The sequence below is a fragment of the Hyalella azteca genome, unplaced genomic scaffold (assembly GCF_000764305.2).
Source record: "Hyalella azteca isolate HAZT.00-mixed unplaced genomic scaffold, Hazt_2.0.2 contig12212, whole genome shotgun sequence".
NCBI lineage: Eukaryota > Metazoa > Arthropoda > Malacostraca > Amphipoda > Hyalellidae > Hyalella > Hyalella azteca.
The window spans coordinates 243188-263944 of record NW_025942175.1 but is presented as its reverse complement, the minus strand read 5'-3'; the positions used below and the strand labels follow the sequence as shown (position 1 = coordinate 263944).

The window sequence follows — 20757 nt, the reverse complement described above, 5'->3', positions numbered from 1 at the left end:
CATGATTTTGTGGCGTCAGACAACAGCTTTGGTGTGCTTTGGTTTAGAGCAAGAATTGTACTTGTATCACTGGTAATTTTCTGCAAAGAAAAAAAGAGATTAAAATTCATAAATAGTAAACCAATGTTTTTGAATAGCCTGGGAATAATATTTGAGTAACGGAGAAGCATTTTTTTCGAATCCCTAAAGGATGATAATACGAGAAAATTGAAAATATCATAGCGGAATTCAATTTGGAGAAATAATGATGAATTCTTTTTAAATTTGTGCATTAGTCTACTGGAGCAATGCGCATCATGTAAATTTGTGATTGGTATGATTTCGATTTGAGCATCAAAATACATTTTCTGAGCAGATACTTTGGTATATCTTGCTGCATCAAATGTTTATTTCAAAGATTCCAAAAAATTTCACGCGTACATTACCTTTCCAGAAAAGATTAGGCAACTATTGAATAGACACAAATATTTTTGAAGCCGTGTAATAGATATATGAAAAAATCAAACAAACATAACTAAATGATAAGTTTACATGCAATCTGTAACTTAAGCTGGTACAATATACACGCATTTAACACTTTAATTGAAACTGGACAAGAGTCGTCACCTTGAAGTGACAAGTAATTTCATGATTCTTTTCACGATTCAAAAGCTCAGATTGAGCATAATTTCCCTAACATGAATTGTCAAATACTAGTATTAATTGAAACTAAGAAACGATTTCTGACAAGATTCAGCTAGGCTGCGAATTTTATAAACTTTGTTTGGCATTATATATTTTATAGAAGGTAAGCTCATTTCATAATCGACAAAAAATCGTACAATTCAATTGAAGCTCTGCCATTGGAACATGACTTCCATCTAAGAAAAATAAAATTTGCAGAATTCGCTAAAAAATTTCTTATTACTGACAATGCTAAAATATATTACCTCGTATTTCAGATACAAATTTGTATGTAATTTGCATGGAGATATAATTTATAACAAACTGGTTCCAGTTTTTCTTTGCGTTAAAACTGCAATTAATCGTGTACTAGAATACTACTCGCAATATTTAAACATTCGTGCTTAATTTATTTGATAATGAACGCGAATGAAAAATTGGAACATATAACCGTTTCATTTATATTTTTAAAATATATGCGAGACCGTATGTGTTTATCCAGTGCGTTCAATAAACAGGTAATTCAACGCATCGAAACGGCCGCGTCTTGCGCGCACTTGAGCGCAAGCTAAATGAAATTGCTCTGACAATCCAGGCATTCGATTCAGTCTGTTGATTGCTCTTTGCGTGTCAGCTGCCTAGTGACGACATCCAGTCGCCTGGTGACGGGGAACCAGTCGCCTGGCGACGGGGAATCATTTGCCTGGTGACGGGGAACCAGTCACCTGGTGACGGGAAACCAGCTAGTCGCCTGGTGACGGGGGACCAGTCGCCTGGAGACGGGGAACGAGTCGCCTGCAATCGAAGAACCATTATCCTGCAGCAAAAATGCTTCACCGCAATTCCGGTTGCAGTGCAAACAATGCCGGCGTTTTAATGGAAATCTTCCGGGTGAAGAATTGTCTAAGCTCATGGGTAATGATTTGGCAGTGAATAAGAGGAATTTACTTTAACGACTGCTTGAGCGCTTCACCAAAGCAACTCACTTAAATGAAAATCGTTCGGGTCACGAGTTGTTTAGTTCCCTGGACAATTATTTCTTCGGGAACAGCGAGTTCTAAACAAGATAAGTTGAGGGATTAACAATTTATGCGCTTGAAACAAAAAAGTCTTTCGTTGGTGAAAGAAACTAGTTTCCATTTTGAACGATTAACGATTAATTTTTTGTCAATTTTGTTCAAAAACGATAAACTTTGGCTGAAATAGTAAACTCAATATGACGGATTGATTGAAAAAATGTACGTTTTTTTTGTTGATGAAAAGATCATGAGCAGACTTAGGGCATTGGCTTCTTGAAAGATTTTGCAGACTGGAATAGATATTTGAAAATTGTATAGCTTCTTCGGGCACATCGATCGCGGCTAGTTAAAAAAACTTATTTATCCCCGGAAAAATATCACGTTAATTCAAAATTAATAAATAAATGGCAGAATCGAATATAAGTAGATAGAAGTAAGTTCCAGGTATGATGTTTGATTATGGTAATATTCAATTATTTCGATAAAGTAACTTTCTATCGTAAAGTGTGATCTGTAGATGCTTTATTGTCTCCCTTGCAGCAACTCTTGCAATGATATTTTCTCCAATGTGCATTTCTCCTCCATTTCACTTATAGATTTTTTTTTTATTTAAAAACTTCCTGATATGTAAGGACCTTTTCAAAAAATTCGCTCCACACATATTAGAAATGCCAGATAAAANTTCTTACGAATGTGGGTTGGCTATTATAAAATTTTCGTTGTTAGCTTTGCTCAACAAAAATAAATTCCATTTGTCAAAAATTCATAACCTTTAATATATAGGAATTAATTCTGTCAGAGTTTAAGAATTAATCAATTCATTCTGTAGGAATAAATTATAATTTTAATTATGAATATACAGGACTTATTCAGAGCCAGCAAGCAAGGAGAAGAAAGAAAACCAGCGTTATAAATTATATCGTTAATATAAATTGAAGTATCGTTATGCGGATTTGCTCTGGATTTACTTGTAATGTTCAGTGTAATGAAAGTCAGCACCTGCTGAGGTATGGATCAGTTGATGTTTTACTGTTGTCAGTTTACTACTGTGTGTGCTAGCTTCCTCTGTAACTTTTCTAATGCAAGAAGATGGAATATTTTAGATTAGTGAGAAATAGGGAATTCAGCCCAAATCGGACCTCATATAGATTATTTCTTTCCTTAGCACCTTAGCATATCGTGTTGAAAGCCTTTACCTTTTTTTTACCTTTACTTTTTGTGTTCAGATTTAAATATATTAAGCTGTCATGGATTTGATTTAATTGTTATTCATTTTGTTCTTTATTCAACTTAATCATTCATGTAGATAAATTTTTCAAAGGTGTTAATTATTTATATCTCAGCACGTAACATCATCACACATTCTCTCTCAGTTTACAAAATACATACGCAAAAATAATTGTTTGCAAATGTACATATGTATAATTCATAGTCATATATTATGCGGATAATTCAGTTCATATTTGCGAACTTTCTTGGAATGAACTGTGAAGCAGTTCCCTCAAAATAAAGTAGAACTGTTTTCTTGTTAAGCAGCTGACTCGTAAATAGTACCGGATAAATTTTCGGAAACAGTAAAATCATCGAACGCACAAAAAAAAACGTTTCGTATCATATGTAACGGTGCTCAACGACCATAATTTTGCTCGCCTATTACTTTCGCGGCAAAAGACAATGTTTACCAGCCACGTGTGCTGAATAGAGCTGACTCGATCAGTAAATATCGGTAGTTTGGCAATTCTTGAATTAAAGAATTATAATTTATAAATTGTAAATCTGTTGTTTTTATTTCATTTTGTCGCTGCGTAGATACTTAGGTCTTTTTTATTGATTTTTTAAAGCTATACTTAGATTCGGATTTTTTAGATAAGAATGATGTTTGTGGTTGAATTCTATAGTTTTTTGCCTGATTGGATTTGATATCGGAAAAATGTTAAATGAAGGAATAATAAATTTGCTCGGCGCTTATTTTAATTATTGATTTACTTGCGTATCGAGCATGCTAGTGATATTAGTTTATTTTTATGAAATTTTTAAATCTGAAGCAAAAATTTTCCCGGGCATTTATTTAATATCACCGACTCAGATGAAATAAATTATGAAACGTTTAGTTTAACAGTGGATAAAAACACTAATTTTCCGTTAAAAAATTATTTGCTTCGATATTTAGCATACTAAATCACAAATTTCACTATTTTTCAACCAACAAAGAAGTTAATTATTATTTCAGATATACGTCATCTATGTTCGCATTGTAAAAACTTCCTTCTCGAAAAATATTTGTCGCCCGATCCTGTTATCGCGGGGAATTACAGTCATCAGCATCAATGTCCATGCCCGTGAAAAATTTAGCAGATTGGATTTGGCTTCAATAATATTTCTCTACGACCTACTGATCAGAATAATTCCTGAGTTGCTAAAATTTAATATTACTGAGAATGAAGTGGATTATTAATTTCGGCAGCTGTCGCTGGGAGGAATAGTATCCACACGCCTTGAATATTTCATTGTTACTCCATAAAATAATTACATGCGGCTCCTGAATAAATCAGGAAAAGCTTTACGAATTTGAATATGTTTAAATTCCATAATAAATTATCTATAATAGGAATATTTGAACATTAAGGCTGAGATGGTACTCACAAGTATGAGTAATTTTTATTGATATTAATGGAAATCTGTATATTCATGGGTCATTTGCAATCGAGTGAAATTGATGCTATTTAAAATGATATAGGTAATTTTTTTCAGGGGTGAAAACTGATGAAATTCAAGGACATCAAACACATAAGATTCAATAAAACGATTCATTTATTTTTTTGCGGAACCATATAGTTTCTTGGCACGGCTGTATGTACACGAAAATATCGATACAATAGCTATTGAAAAATTCCATTAATTATATAAAAACACTTATGAAACGAATAAGCTCCAACTATTAACAAGAAATATATCACTCGTTTGTTTCAGATTAGAAGAACGCGGAACATTCGCTACGTTATCTAAATAACATTTATGTACACCAATTAGCCTAAATTTTGCACACAACTCTAAATTTTGAAAATCTTTACAAGCGGAAGCATTTCCTCATGAATTTCTAAAAGACAAGAATTGAATGTGTCAAAAATACAGTAGTCGGCTCATAACATGTAAAAGCAAAATGCATGACTTTGAAAAACTGTCAACATGTGAATACGAGAAGCATTTACTAGACATTTGAATATTCAATAATAATGATTGAACAAAAATCAGTTATGGATTTCAAAATTAGAGCTACATCTTGGAATTCATTAATGTTTTTTTTTTTAATTCACAATGCCTAATAATTTTAATATTTTGATTGTATACAAAAATGTGAGATATCATAAATTGTGAATGTCATTTGGAGACCTGAAATTCATGGCAACATCTGTGAAATGAATATATTTTGTTTATCTATTATGAGAGTACTTAATTAATTAATATATTAATTTATTAACTAATTTGTCCAAATTAATCCATGAAGAGGTTTTATCGACAAGTTTATGTGTCATAGGTAAATGTAATTTTCACTTCATGACTAGACAGCATAAACATTCTAAACATCGCGATTGATTAGTAACGTGGAAGGTCGTAACTTAAAGTATAAACGTTGTGCCCTCAACATGCGCAGTATTAATTATATTATATGTAACGCATTTGGAGTTAAGTCTTTACAAGATTTAAACGCGTTTGGCTTAGAATCAAAATTTTGAAAATTTGCTACATTTAGTGGGGATTTTTTTTTCACTCAATAGTGGTCTTTGATTCACATATTTTTGGCGCGGCAAGATTTATTGAATTCTGATCTGAAATAAAACAATTACAAAAGAAATGAATTGAAAACATAAATTAAAACTTTATGAAGTATACATATATGATAAGAAAAAATTACATTGAAGATTGAGGAAAATTGATTTCCTCGTCATTAAACATTATGGAATAAATAAGCTGCGGTGATTTTCATAAATTCACAGAAAAATATTGAAGTTTCATTTTTCCTCATGATGACCTTTTTACCTTTTAACACGGTTTTTCATGCTGAAAAAAAATTGAATTGCTTTTCGATATCTCAAAAGTTTGACGCGCGTAGATTGCAAATGTCAATTCAATCGAAACGCGACTAGCAACGGAAAATGCCACAGTCAAAGGAAAATTCACTGCCACTACCAGCACAAAGCTTTGAATAATCCTTTGATATCGTTTGGAAAATAAATAAGCCATAGAGGATTATTCAGTCTACCGACCACACAGCATAGACAATTTTTAGTTCTATCATCGCAAAATTACTTTCGATGATGGTAACGCGACATGGATGGTAACGATAATTTAAGATGCATTTCATTTAGCACATTTAAGGAATTAATTAAATTAATGTAATAACTCTTTTTGAAGTGTTAAGAAAAGCGTTTTAAACATTTCAAAATAGCTTAAATACTATGTACTCCATTTAATAATAATAAATTATCATCCAGCTGAAAAGTGTAATAATAAAATCGCGTACCATGAAATGCGAACCTTTTTGCCTGAACTTCTTTTTTTTTACACATTTATACATCACGCTCAACATTCCTAAGGAATAGTTAATTACACTTACAGAGATTATAGCAACATTGAGCAGGACCGTATTAGTTCCATAACTTTTTGAATATCAAAAAGGTAGGCAGAAAATATTTTCTTCGTTGATTAACACATTCCTGATCCCACTGTTATTATAGTCGTCTCCAAGTGACAGAATTTTTTAGATGAATTTATTTCTCAGCGAAATCTAGTAGAAAATAATTTGATCTTAATGTGCCGTGCAGATTCATATCTTTCCGGCTGAACTTAAATCTTCCGAATGTCCCGATATTCTTTTGAGTTTGGCTGAAAATAATTTGGTCATTCCAGTCGTCAATTCTTTACGACATGTCAATTCTTCACGTCAATTTGACAACGCAATTGTAAACCTGACGAGTTATTTCCAATATTGAATTCCATCAGCAAAATACTGTCATTTTTTTGTAGAGCTATTACCGTGGCAACCAAAATCTGATGGATGGTGCAAATCTTAGTTTCAGAAATCCGATTGACTGACTTCTATCGACTGCACGGAAATATCTCGTCATTTGAATACACCAAAAAAATGACGCTTATTTTAAATTGTTCTCTGGCAGATGATTGAAGCCTCATATGAACCAGAAACGAATATGCCAAGTTTAGGGTTATCATAAATGGAAGAGAACAATTTTAATCCATGAATGCAAAATTAGAGCAAAAAAGCTTTCTGATTAAAACTAAAAGCAATTTTCACTCATTGCTTCAAACAAATAATATAGAAGCCGAATATGAATGAAATTTTGACATTTGTATCACAGATTTAAAACTTTACTTTCCAACCTATACATGTACTATATGATAAATATTTCAACCATGCGAAGATAGCAATTGTTTTAATTCAACTGTTAAGTTATGTTTTATAGATAAAGTAAAGAAGTTTTTAAAACTTCGGAGTCGATTGACATTTTTGCACCGGTCCCGCATAGAAATATCATCAATCTGCTTATAATTAACGAGTGCATTCATTTGCAATACTCACACTGGTGAGTTCTACTTATTTCGAAACAATGGAGAATCAGTTCACATTATTTTCGGGTGAAATACTGGGATTATTCTCGAAGGATGTACCGTTCATGTGATCCGATGGAGGCGGGATAATGTGCATGTCTAAATCAGAATCAATAGGAGATGAACTGCAGTTTGCCGGGGGTGGTAGCCTGGATACAATAGAAACATCAACAGGTGAAGTATCATCGTTACTTTCTCTTGATGTCGTTAATTGGTTGATGGTATCAACAACAGGCGAAGGAATTGATGCTTGATGTGCTAGAAGGTATTCTATGGATGATTGGATGTCAGGTGCAGGAGTCGATAAGCAACTTGAAATTGATGGGTTAATTGAACTAGCCAATGGGTTTCCATTGTTCTGTTCCGATCTGAATGCTTTTAATTGTTCTTGAAGCATTTTATATTCCTGCAGAAATTTGTAAAGCTGAGCCACGTGAAACTGAAGTAAATGTGCAGTATCTGGAGAAGCTGGAACACCGTGTTGGATCTGCTGCTGGTCGGATGTGCTGGTTTGTGGGCTTTCGGCGAAATGAACGACTCTGTTGAGCGAAAAGTGAAATATTAGTTAGAAAAGTTGTGCAATTACGACTCAAAATTATTCCAGGATGAGATTAAATTACTTGATACGAGTTTATTGAGATTTGGTCAGTCTATTAAAAACTAATTGGTTACAATTCACTCAATCTGTTCAGGGGGCCAGTTTCATTTAGATGATAATTTAGTTGGCACGCCAATGAAATTGTTGTAACATAATAGCTTCATATAAAATGACGTGGTTTAAAGATGTCAAATAAAAGATTCGGAGGGACAATCGAGTGCAATTTTTTACTATGCTCAAATTCGATTCTGCAATAAGTGCGCTACCTGATGGCATATATACAAATGTAAGTTTGCGAAAATTATTTGTGATTTAACACTTAAATGATTTGTCTACAAGTGAAAATATATTCAATGAGAAGTTCATTTAGGCATGTTTAAACCTCTAAAGTAATTAGAAACGTTCAAACACTTTATGTATCAGAAAACGTTGCAAAAACTAAAATTATAAATTAAGTTTGCCTGAACGTGACAGCGGAATAAATTTAAATTCATCCTTTATTTTAGAATGTTTGTATGTTGTGAACGTATCCTTAGTACAAGCAACACACCGGGTATAGAAAGCAGTATGCTTGTTTTACACAGAGTGTTGGAATCGTGATGTCTATAAAAGCGAGAACAAATTTAAAAAGTTTTATATCGTTCAATAAAAAATATTGTAATTTATTTCTAGAATAAATTCTATTAATCGTAGCATAAATATTGATGATAAAATAATATTGAATTCATATAATGTCGATAAAAGTCAATCGACTTCTATCTCTAGAAACATGAGGACGGTAACTTTGTTTTTAAACAATTTGGCGACAACCCAGTGGGCAAACTTTTCGTGCCATCTTAGTTGCGAAGAATGATACAAAATTGTATAGGATTTTTTATAAAATAATAAAAACTCTGATTAAATCATAACCGTTCTTCAAATGTCGTAAGGTCTCACTCCGCATTATTAAATTATTTCACAGAAGTGAAAAAGCATGGAAATAGGTAATAAATCAATAATATGCGTTTAAAAATTGCTTTTTAAAGACAACACTTTAAAAGACGTTTAAAAATTACTTTTTAAACATTTCTAAAGAGGCCGGTGACTTCTATGTTACACGTGTACCATGAATTTATTATTTTCTTTTCATAAATCAAAATTTTTTTTTATTTTCTCTTATATTAAATTTTTTATTATGAATTCTTCACTATTTCACTTGATCAAAGCATTGTCTCCAATTTTACGCAAGTGTGCAAAATTTCAGATCGATTCAGACGTGTGTTAAATATCGGTTATTAGATTTGTAGCAGACAAACAAACAACAAGAAGTGAAGTTAAAGAGAAGTATTGTAAAAACACCGCCTATTGTGTCTGATGAACTTATAAAGCTTCTTATTAATTATGACGCTCAAATATTTCCACAAATAATTTTGACTGTATCTGAATTTTCTCAAATTGCATTGATAGAAATCTCACCTCCGAGACGTGGTAGACGCTGCAGCTGCTGCTGTGAATGGCAGTTGAGTTGGTCTTGACTCGCAATTTGAAGAGGTAGAAGGCACAAAGTTTCCTTTAACTGAAGAAATGGAGGGCAAGGACGCTTGACAAAAAGCACCACTTTGATCTCTCGAGTCCATCATGAGATTTCCTTTCTTGCCGCTGACGTTTACGGATTTGCAGATGGTGGAGGGCGTCATGCTAGAGGAACCAGGCAGATTCAGCAAGTCCGGGAAACGAGGCGGATTTTGTAGAAATAAATTCGGAGCATTCATTTGGTTAAACTGATTTCCTAGAATCGCTTCTAAGTGTGTCAAGTCGATGACTTCTGCATTCATTGGCAGATACATGTTCGGAGCATTCACGTATGAAATTGGCGGCAATCTATTAATTTTCTTCGTGTCGCACGATTGAGCAGACATGTGATCTGAGGGATCATCTCTGCTTAAAGAACATCGTGGCATATCTTCATCTGATAAAGATGAACATTGCGTGTCTTGCCTGCACATTTGGTCAGAGCTTATAAACTGCACTGTTTGGGATAAGCTTTCCGATGAGCTGTCGGCATCAGCGTTGTCTCGCCCTCCCAATTCAACATTTACAAGCCTGTCTTTATTGGTTTCTATTCGTTTTCTTCTAAATCTGAAGGTTATTATAAGAACAATAACTAATATCATCCCTGATGCTCCAGCAATAACACCATAAATCCACTGTGGAAATACAGGCTTTATTTTCTTTGCAACAAACTGAACTTCACTCGCTTCTTCAGACACCTTCAACGTAAGATTAGTCTCAACTCGTCCTGCTTTATTTTCTGCAACACAACGGTAGGTTCCTTGGTCTTGGACAGCAGCTCCTTCTATTGTCAAGTTGGAAACTCTGGCTCCATCACCGGCAGTTCCCAGCTCCAAAACACTGTACTTTCTCTGTGCCTCCTCAGAGGCGTTCACTACAGCTTTCTCCCCTACTAACCAAGTGACCGGCGCTCCGTCGTCGGTTTCCACCTTGCAGGCTAATGTTACGTTGTCGCCGTGCGACGCAATAACCTTTTGAGCCACGGCCGTCAACAGCGGCACGCACACAAACTCATCTTCGTTTAAAGTCCTCCACTTTCGTCCCTTCAATCTCTCAGGACTCTCGCACTGAGGAGGAATGGAAGCAGGCACGTTTCTCTGCAAGAGCCACTGTCGCAGTAATCGCAGATGACAATTGCAGTTCCATGGATTGTTGTCGACGTGGAGCCCGTGGAGGACGGCCAACGGATGTAATACATTCACCGGCAAGGTTGTAAGTTTATTGAAAGAAAGCTTCAAATCTTCAAGTCTATTCAAGAAAGCGAATGCATTTTGATGCACAGAAGATATGTTGTTGTGAGATAAATCAAGTTTGACAAGTAGAGGTACTGACTTGAAAGCTTCTTCTGGAATTTTAGTTATTACGTTTCGTGCTATTAAAAGATTCCGTAATCCAGAAACGTCCGCTAAAGGATTAGATGGTATTGTCGATAGAAGATTATCACTTAGATCCAATTCAATCAGATTAGCCAAATGCCTGAAAGCACCATCGATAATGAGCTTCAATTTACAAAAATTTAGCCAAACTTTTTGAAGATTTACTAAGCCTGTGTCGAGGAAAGCGTCGTCTGGTAAAATCCCCAAATTGTTCTTTCGCAAGTCAAGAACTTGAGTTGAGGAGTCAAGACCGCGAGGAATATCAATAAAATCGGCACCTGGGCATGCGACCGTTTCTTTGCCGTCCCTCCACTTGCAGTGACACAGTTTAGGACACGCCGACTGTGTGCCCATGCAAAGCGATGCAATAACGCCCAAATATATGCACAGTCGATAGGAAAACTGCGCACTGGTGTTCGGCTTTAGTTTTGGTTGACACGTTATCATGTCGGATGACAATGGTGAGCCGAAGACCGCAGCAAAAATTCTCGTGGCATGATTTTGTGGCGTCAGACAACAGCTTTGGTGTGCTTTGGTTTAGAGCAAGAATTGTACTTGTATCACTGGTAATTTTCTGCAAAGAAAAAAAGAGATTAAAATTCATAAATAGTAAACCAATGTTTTTGAATAGCCTGGGAATAATATTTGAGTAACGGAGAAGCATTTTTTTCGAATCCCTAAAGGATGATAATACGAGAAAATTGAAAATATCATAGCGGAATTCAATTTGGAGAAATAATGATGAATTCTTTTTAAATTTGTGCATTAGTCTACTGGAGCAATGCGCATCATGTAAATTTGTGATTGGTATGATTTCGATTTGAGCATCAAAATACATTTTCTGAGCAGATACTTTGGTATATCTTGCTGCATCAAATGTTTATTTCAAAGATTCCAAAAAATTTCACGCGTACATTACCTTTCCAGAAAAGATTAGGCAACTATTGAATAGACACAAATATTTTTGAAGCCGTGTAATAGATATATGAAAAAATCAAACAAACATAACTAAATGATAAGTTTACATGCAATCTGTAACTTAAGCTGGTACAATATACACGCATTTAACACTTTAATTGAAACTGGACAAGAGTCGTCACCTTGAAGTGACAAGTAATTTCATGATTCTTTTCACGATTCAAAAGCTCAGATTGAGCATAATTTCCCTAACATGAATTGTCAAATACTAGTATTAATTGAAACTAAGAAACGATTTCTGACAAGATTCAGCTAGGCTGCGAATTTTATAAACTTTGTTTGGCATTATATATTTTATAGAAGGTAAGCTCATTTCATAATCGACAAAAAATCGTACAATTCAATTGAAGCTCTGCCATTGGAACATGACTTCCATCTAAGAAAAATAAAATTTGCAGAATTCGCTAAAAAATTTCTTATTACTGACAATGCTAAAATATATTACCTCGTATTTCAGATACAAATTTGTATGTAATTTGCATGGAGATATAATTTATAACAAACTGGTTCCAGTTTTTCTTTGCGTTAAAACTGCAATTAATCGTGTACTAGAATACTACTCGCAATATTTAAACATTCGTGCTTAATTTATTTGATAATGAACGCGAATGAAAAATTGGAACATATAACCGTTTCATTTATATTTTTAAAATATATGCGAGACCGTATGTGTTTATCTCGCCTGGTGACGGGAAACTAGTCGCCTGGTGGCGGGGAACCAGTCGCCTGGTGACGGGGAACCAGTCGCCTGGTGACGGGAAAATAGTCGCCTGGTGGCGGGGAACCAGTCGCCTGGTGACGGGAACCAGTCACCTGGTGACGGGGAACCAGTCACCTGGTGACGGGGAACCAGTCGCCTGGTGACGGGGAACCAGTCACCTGGCGACGGGAACCAGTCGCCTGGTGACGGGGAACCAGTCGCCTGGTGACGGGAACCAGTCGCCTGGTGACGGGGAACCAGTCGTCTGCTATCGAGGAACAATTCGCCTGGAGCAAAAATGCATCACCGCAATTCCGGTTGCAGTGCAAACAATGCCCGCGTTTTAATGGAAATCTTCCGGGTGAAGAGTTGTCTAAGCTCATGGGTAATGATTTGGGAGTGAATAAGAGGAATTTACTTTAACGACTGAGCGCTTAACCGAAACAACTTACTTAAATAAAAGCGTTCGGGTCACGAGTTATTTAGTTCCCTGGACAATTATTTCATCTGGAACAGCGAGTTCTAAACAAGATAAGTTGAGGGGTTAACAATTTATGCGTTTGAAACAAAAATGTCTTTCGTTGGTGAGAGAAATTAGTTTCTATTTTGAATAAAGAACGACGCATTCTTTGTTGATTTTGTTCTAAAAGCGAAAAACTCTTACTCAAATGGAAAACTCAATATGATGGACTGATTGAAGAAATGTACGTTTTTTAGTTGATGAAAACATCATGAGCAGACTTATGGCATTGGCTTCTTGAAAGATTATGCAGGTTTGAAAATTGTATAGCTTCTTCGAGCCATCGATCGCGGCTCGTTTTCGAAAAACTAATTGATCCCCGGAAAAATATCACCATAATTTAAAATTAATAGATAAATGTCAAAGCCGAATCTAAGTAGATAGAAGTAAATTCCAGGTATGATGTTTGATTATGGTAATATTCTAATTACTTCGATAAAGTAACTTTACATCGTAAACTGTAAAGTATGATCTGTAAAGTAAATTCTTTCTTGTCTCCCGTACAGCAACTCTTGTAATGATATTTTTTTCAATGTGCATTTCTCCTCCATCTCACTTATAGATTTTTTTTAAATTTATACACTACCTCATATTCGAGGACATTTTTCTAAATTTCCCTCCGCATATTAAAAAGGCCAGATAAATGAATCGAGAAGATAATAAATATTCTCTTTTATTAAACTAAATAGTTCCTTATGTATAAACTCCAACTTAAAAGATGGAATCAAACCGTTATTGACTAACGAAAAAAGTTCGAGCGTAATTTGAAAAAATTCCATGTTCATAGGATATTGATGCAAAGCCTTCAATTACTCATACAGCCGGAATGAATACGATTGCTTCTAATTATTGGTTTGCTCAGTGCAATTGTGACAATAGATTTTTTTTACTTGCTAGAGAATAAACTTTATATGAGATAAAATTGCTAATCAAAAACTCAGATTTGTTCAGAAGCTCATTCTCAATTCTGATTTCCTCAATTTAATGAGTTTCAAATAAGTATAAGGCTCATGATTTTAAAGAAAATAATCAATCAATGATTTCATCTTTTTGAAATAACAAATTTTATCCCCTCCATCTTATTAGATCATTTATTCAGTACGAGTGTTTTAGTAAGTATAAGTTCGCGTTGAATGCAGTAGACTATGAAAAATAGTGCATGATTATTCCACGATATGTAGAAATTTTGATATGAATAAACTATTTATTATGTTAAACATTACTTGCTCGATTTTTTAGTTTTATGTAGAATCCATATGCATCAGAAATATTGATGAAAATTTAATGAATAGACTATCTGTTGATGTTTAAGTATGAAAATTTTATTATGAACTTAATTTCTTCTCGTTAATAAAGGAAGGTAAAAATAATAATAAAGAAGGTAATAATGTAAGAAAAATTTTCACCTGTAAGTCAATAGCAACAGCCATGTTCTAATAAATAGAACTAATTTCAATACATTTGTTCGTCTATGAAGTTGCATATCGATTTTTCTTCGAAAGGAAAATTCACGTTTATTTTATTTTAGCATCAGGTAGATTCTAGAAATGTATAAACTAATTTCGCGTTCATGAACTGCATTTTTGATTTTCATCGCTCGACATCAATTTACCAAAACATTAGATAGAGAAATTAGAAAATTTTTGAGTTCAGAACAATATCTGCTGCTGGAACAAAAGGTCTATATGAAGTGCCTTGAGAAGCTCACCTTCATTTGGATGAAGTTTTCCCATATTTTATATATGGTAATATAGAATATGATAATATTTTGTATAGAATATGGTAATATTCTATATTCTATATTCATATTCGTGCCCAAGCAAGTTAAACTCAGGCGCAGATTGAGAAAAAACTGAAAAAAGCTTCTAAAAACATTGAAAGAAATAACGGCGAATAAACTCGTTCATTCAATATTATTTCATGAAGAAGCAAATTTATTTGACCTGTATTTAGTGCTGCAAAATTGTTTAAATGACTTCTTACGAATGTGGGTTGGTTGTTATAAAATTTTAGTTGTTAGCTTTACATTACAAAAATGAATTCCATTTGTCAAAAATTCATAACCTGTATTATATAGGAATTAATTCTGTCAGAGTTTAAGAATTAATCAATTCATTCTGTAGGAATAAATTATCATTTTAATTAAGAATATTCAGGACTTATTCAGAGCAAGCAAGCAAGGAGAAGAAAGAAAACCAGCATTATAAATTATTGAAGTATCGTTGTGCGGATTTGCTCTGGATTTACTTGTAATGTTCAGTGTAGTGAAAGTCAGCAACTGCTGAGGTATGGATCTGATGTTGTTTTACTGTTATGTCAGTTTACTACTGGTGAGCTAGCTTCCTGGATCACTTTTCTAACGCAATAAGATTTTAGATTAATGAGAAATAGTGAATTCAGTCCAAGAATCGGACCTCATGTAGATTATTTCTTTCCTTAGCACATCGTGTTGAAAGCTTTTACCTATCCTACCACTCTTGTGCTCCGATTTGTTCGATTAAATTTTTCGCTCCGATTAAATTTTTCAAACGAGCCAATTATTTATATTTCCGCACGTAACATCATTACATATTCCCTCTCAATTTACAAAAATACATACGCAAATATAATTGTTTGCAAATGTGCATATAATTCATATTTATATATTATGCATATAATACAGTTCATTTGGAAACTTTCTTCGTATTAATTGTGAAGCAGTTCCCTCAAAATAAAGTAGAACTTTTTTCTTGTCAAGCAGCTGACTCGTAAATAGTACCGGAGAAATTTCCGGGAACAGTAAAATCATAGAACGCACAAAAAAAAACGTTTCGCATCATATGTAACGTGTCTCAACGAACATAATTTTTCTCGCCTTATTACTGCCGCGGCAAAAGACAATGTTTACCAGCCACGTGTGCTGAATAGAGCTGACTCGATCAGTAAATATCGGTAGTTTGGCAATTCTTGAATTAAAGAATTATAATTTACTTTATGTACCTTGAATTGTTTGCTAGGAAGTTAATGAAGAACTATTTCAGAGAAGCGAATGCAAAAATACATATACTCGCCACATTTTTGGTTTTTCAAAAACTTGAAAAATAAAATTTTCAATGAACTTGATGCGTTTTACGAAAATAGGAATTTGTTAAGCATAAATTAGGGCGGGCTAACAAAATTTATCATTAGTAATAGTAAATTATTGCTGGGACATGCTGAAACAAAAAGTAAATGTTTAATATACACAAATACACAAATGAAAAAATGTTCAAACATTGTTCTGCATGGTTTTAAGAGAAAAAAAAAACTAAATGAAACAGCATCATTTTAAGGAGGCAGAGCGCTGAGCTCGAGTCTTCATCAAGCGATGAGGCTCAAGTTTTTTCTAATAAAGCTGCTCAAACAGGTCCAAACTTCACCAAGGCGTACTCGGTCTTGCGAGCTTATAAAAAACTTCTAAGGAAACTTCGCTGTTTTTTGCGTACACGCGTTAGCATACAGTTTTGGTTGCCTAGTTGCTTCGCACATTAGTTTGTTGATATGCTAGAAGTTGAATGAAACTGGTGATTTTTAAGCCCTTCATCTTTACAAAACTTCTAAGGAAACTTAGATAGTTTTTTGCATACACACGTTAGCATACAGTTTTATGGTCTAGTTGCTTCGCACATCAATTGGTTTAAATGCTAGAAGTTGAGTGAAACTGGAGGTTTTTAAGTCCTTCACTTGCAGAAAAGGGTTGAATTTTTGCCTCAAAGAATTGTTAGGCGGCTCAGCATATTCAGTTTGATCTGCACAAGTAGTTAATTTTGTTTTTAATTTATTCAGACAAAAAATTATCCTCACTGAAATGAAGCCAACTAATCCCAGGACCGCCGCAAAACATACAAACATGATTTATGAATTATTGGATGATTTACATAATAACATCACTATTCACATTTCGCATTTCTAAACTTAATTCGTTAGGAGCAAAAGCCATATTTATTTGGAAATTTGACTTTTTATTTTAGTACAATAATGTCAACATAGCACTTTAATAATGTCAACATAAGCGAGCAATAAAAACTGTATTGGCTTGATTTAAACATATAGCACATGATATTTTTCAACACGGCGTCTATTTTGATTAGTCGAAACATGGGCAATGGAATCTAATCAGCCGCATCCGACCGCAATCAAGCGATCTGTTGTGAAACGATTCCACACAAATTAAATTTCTACCCTCAGATCCTCAGATTTTAACGCGGATGAAAGTATTACCCTTCAACAAAATCGAAATCCAACTATGAAGAACAGTTTTGTGACGATAGATTTTGAATCGAACAATGATTTTTTACATTCGACTATTGAATTCATTAATCATTTTTATAATTAAATTTATAATTTTGAAGATCTAAGGACCTCGGAGAATTTTTTTTAAAGTCTAATTTTACAGTTTGTACCTAATTTTAATTATTTCTTAAGGTCAACAGAATGCAACGACTTATGAATAGGTTGAAATATACCATGTTACATTCGCTGGTCATCGCAATATTCCGGAGTTTAACTTTGCTTAGCTTGAAGGAAATATTCGAAGTTTCAAAATGAGATATTTTTGACCATTTATTATATATGAATTGTTCCTATCATAGTTCACTATAATTGATGATTCCTTATTTGAAAACAGTATTCAAAATTACTGGAGGAGAATTTTGAAGTTAAAAATTATGATGCTACAATTTAGAATTTAGATGACACAAACATCAAATGGGAGTTCTACATTCCATATAATACGTGAGTAACGGGACTCTAAAATTGCAAGAATTATCGAGTCGGGAGAACGTTGGAGAAAAAATATCTTACTCAAGGAAAAATCTCAATTTTCTGAACCTAAAAGCCAAATTTAGAGGATTCTTGTCATTCAGATGGTAAAAAATCTAATCGCCTTCGTGATGCACAAAAAGTATTTATATCGGGGTTTCCTTTCAGTTGTGCAATTTGATCCGTGAATTAGATACTGTCTTTTGCAATGTGCAGTACCGTTTATTTACATTATTCAAGTGCATATCAATCATGACCCTCATGATATTCTGTCTGCTCTGACTCCCGACATATTTTATGACTTTACGAGCAGAAATGTAGTTATAGTGTCATTTAATGTAGTTATAGATAACATGCTAATTAATGAGTCCCTTCAACAGAATTTTTAAATATTAACAATGCTAGTTGCTAACATCAAAGTTACAGTTGCATACCTCATTAAAATGCATGGACCACAAAACCACAGCTTTCTGCATCAGAGTTACTGAGTAAATTATCCAGTCTCCAATTGGTAGTTTTCCAGTCGCCCGAAAGTTTATTGCAAATGAAGCGTACTTGCCTTGCATTCGAGCGTGAAGTCATCAGCTCGGGTATAGAATACAGCGCTCTCATTTAGCCTTGCCCTAGTGATGAGCGCTAACATTTCTGGTGGCGACTGTATCCACTATCTCAGATAACCGAGACTTCGGGTGTTACGAGCGATTTATGCTCTTACTTACGCCCACTAGACCAGATGGGGAAACTTTCAATGTGGGCATGATAATCAAATCAGCAGTGCAAACAACATCTTGGTGATCCGGTTATCAAGCTCAATTCAACATGCATTTATGAATTTTTAGTACAAAGTACGTTCGCGGAAATCGTGAGCAGCTCGTTTCACTTTATTGAAATAAATTACATACGATCATTTTTTAATGTAACTTTTCATGATTTTGGGCTATAATTACTGGATCACTTGATAATAAAAAAAAATTTTTAGATTACTCCAAGATTTGTATTCGAAGATCGCCACAGGAAAATTCACAGGAGTGCCAAGGTCAAAAACTATTTTATTGTTTCAAGTACAAAAACTAATGCAAAGTAATTAGGACATTATAAAAATATGTAAAAATACTAAACTTAACGGATAAAATCAATGGATTTTATTCGGTTGGATACGATATGATTTAGTTGTTTTCCAAACTTTGTAATTATGACTCAACTTTTTTGAGCTCGCCAGCTACAATTGCCTCACAATTTGCTCGAAACATTTAATTGACGATGGATGCATTTGCGTATTTGAATTAGTCATTATTACAGCAAATCTATCTTCTACTATAAATATAAATATAAACACTTCTACAATAAATATAAATGGTTTTGCTTGAAGCGATATAGTAGTGTAAACGAGTTGGATCTCGAAAGTATTTTTTTTTTTGGTAAAACTAAATTCCACGATTTTCTCTTACCTAATAAAACAAGTTTGCAAGAAAAGGAAAAAAATGCCGTCTGAATTACTTCATTCTTATTCGGAATTTTTTGATGTATTGAAAGAATGATTATTGTAAAGTCGAAATTTTTAGCAACTCGAGCGCCAGTCTCTGAGAAAATGCCGTCTACGATGCGCAGCAGCACGTAGCTCCTAGAGCTTAAGCATCACAGGCTTGCACAAATGACCTCAAAATTGGCATCGTTCTCTTTAACAGAATTATGGCTCGAAAGATAAGCCGGTCCCAGCGCTGTCACAGCGCGGTTTGCGACCAGAATGAAAAATTGCCGTAGGATAGGTGTTATCTTGAGCAACTGAATATTAAGCAGCAAGATATGATGTCCCGGCTGCTTATATAACAACAAGTTATCTGATATCCCTGCTGTACATATATGTATTATCAGGTTATCTCATATTCCTGCTCTATATATAACAGCAGGTTTTCCGGTATCCCGGATTCCGGTATCCTGCAAACCGAAGCCGGTATCCCGGCTTCCGGTAGCAGGATATCGGATATTCCAGCGGCATATATATAACAACGGGTCACCGGATATCCCGGCTGTATACATAAGCAGATTAGCAGCAAAATCAAAACCAAAATCCATAATAATTAAATTCAGAGCGTGAAGCGCATTTATTATGCATGCCATTCCGTATTTTATATATGAACGAGATGATGCGAAAATTTCGTACAGGCCGTAAAAAATATTTCTGTACAAGAATGAATTATTCTTCTATTTCAGTGTGAATTATTCACACCTTGACCCAATTATAACGGAATAAAAAATTGCATCTAAAGTTTGAAAAATTAGGGAAGTAAAACTTCCCGTCCAACTGTAATATTAGACATGCTCACAAATTTGCCTTTCAGCTTGACTCAGATGCGAGGATCAAGGAGAATTAATTTTACAGCGAAACATTATTATTTTAAACTTTCAATATTATTACAGACATTATATTATTTTCTTCCTTAGCTACTTGACCTGAAATCTATGTAAATGCAATCAAACTCCAAACAAAACATTTCATTCAGATATGTCATTTTATCAACACGATTAAAATGTTCTTTGATAACTTATCAGGTCCGTGATTGAGGCATCACCTTCAATCTAAACCAATACCAGAGCCTGACACTCGACGGCGGGCTTCGGAAGCCCTGCGACGTCTCTATTAAACTTCAGTCCAGATCCCCGCAGTTCATAATTAGGTTCTTGGCGCTTCTAAGACTAGTATTAATAATAGCGCATAAATCCCGTTCCATCGTTCATATACTTATTTTAATCGATTCATTAATGATCTGCTTTGGTACTTATCATCTGTTATACATTTTTTTTGGCAGACTGCCAGTATTATTTTATGCTCTGAAATTTATTGCTTCCTCAGTAAATTGAACTTATATTTTCATCAATCATATTCCAAGGGTTAGTAATCAATATTTATCTTTTTGTTTCTCACTCATTCGTGTGAGAGACCATGAGAC

General features: G+C 34.2%; 1 protein-coding gene across 1 annotated transcript; it reads right to left on the bottom strand.

Annotated features, from left to right (window-relative positions):
* Positions 1–7058: 7058 nt before the first annotated feature.
* LOC108676717 lies at positions 7059–11398 on the bottom strand. The gene is made up of 2 exons (XM_018164847.2): positions 9361–11398; positions 7059–7846 (listed from the first exon to the last, which is right to left on the bottom strand). Exons 1-2 carry the CDS (start codon positions 11277–11279, stop codon positions 7315–7317), a joined length of 2451 nt encoding a protein of 816 aa, XP_018020336.1. The 5' UTR covers positions 11280–11398; the 3' UTR covers positions 7059–7314.
* Positions 11399–20757: the final 9359 nt, after the last annotated feature.

What these genes read in the sequence shown, in the direction of transcription:
- LOC108676717 (XM_018164847.2), bottom strand. Translation starts at nt 11,279, where the DNA reads ATGATAACGTGTCAACCAAAACTAAAGCCGAACACCAGTGCGCAGTTT. An exon ending in GCGTCTACCACGTCTCGGAG is followed by an intron (nt 7,847 to 9,360) that starts GTGAGATTTCTA and finishes TTCGCTCAACAG; the next exon opens with AGTCGTTCATTTCGCCGAAA.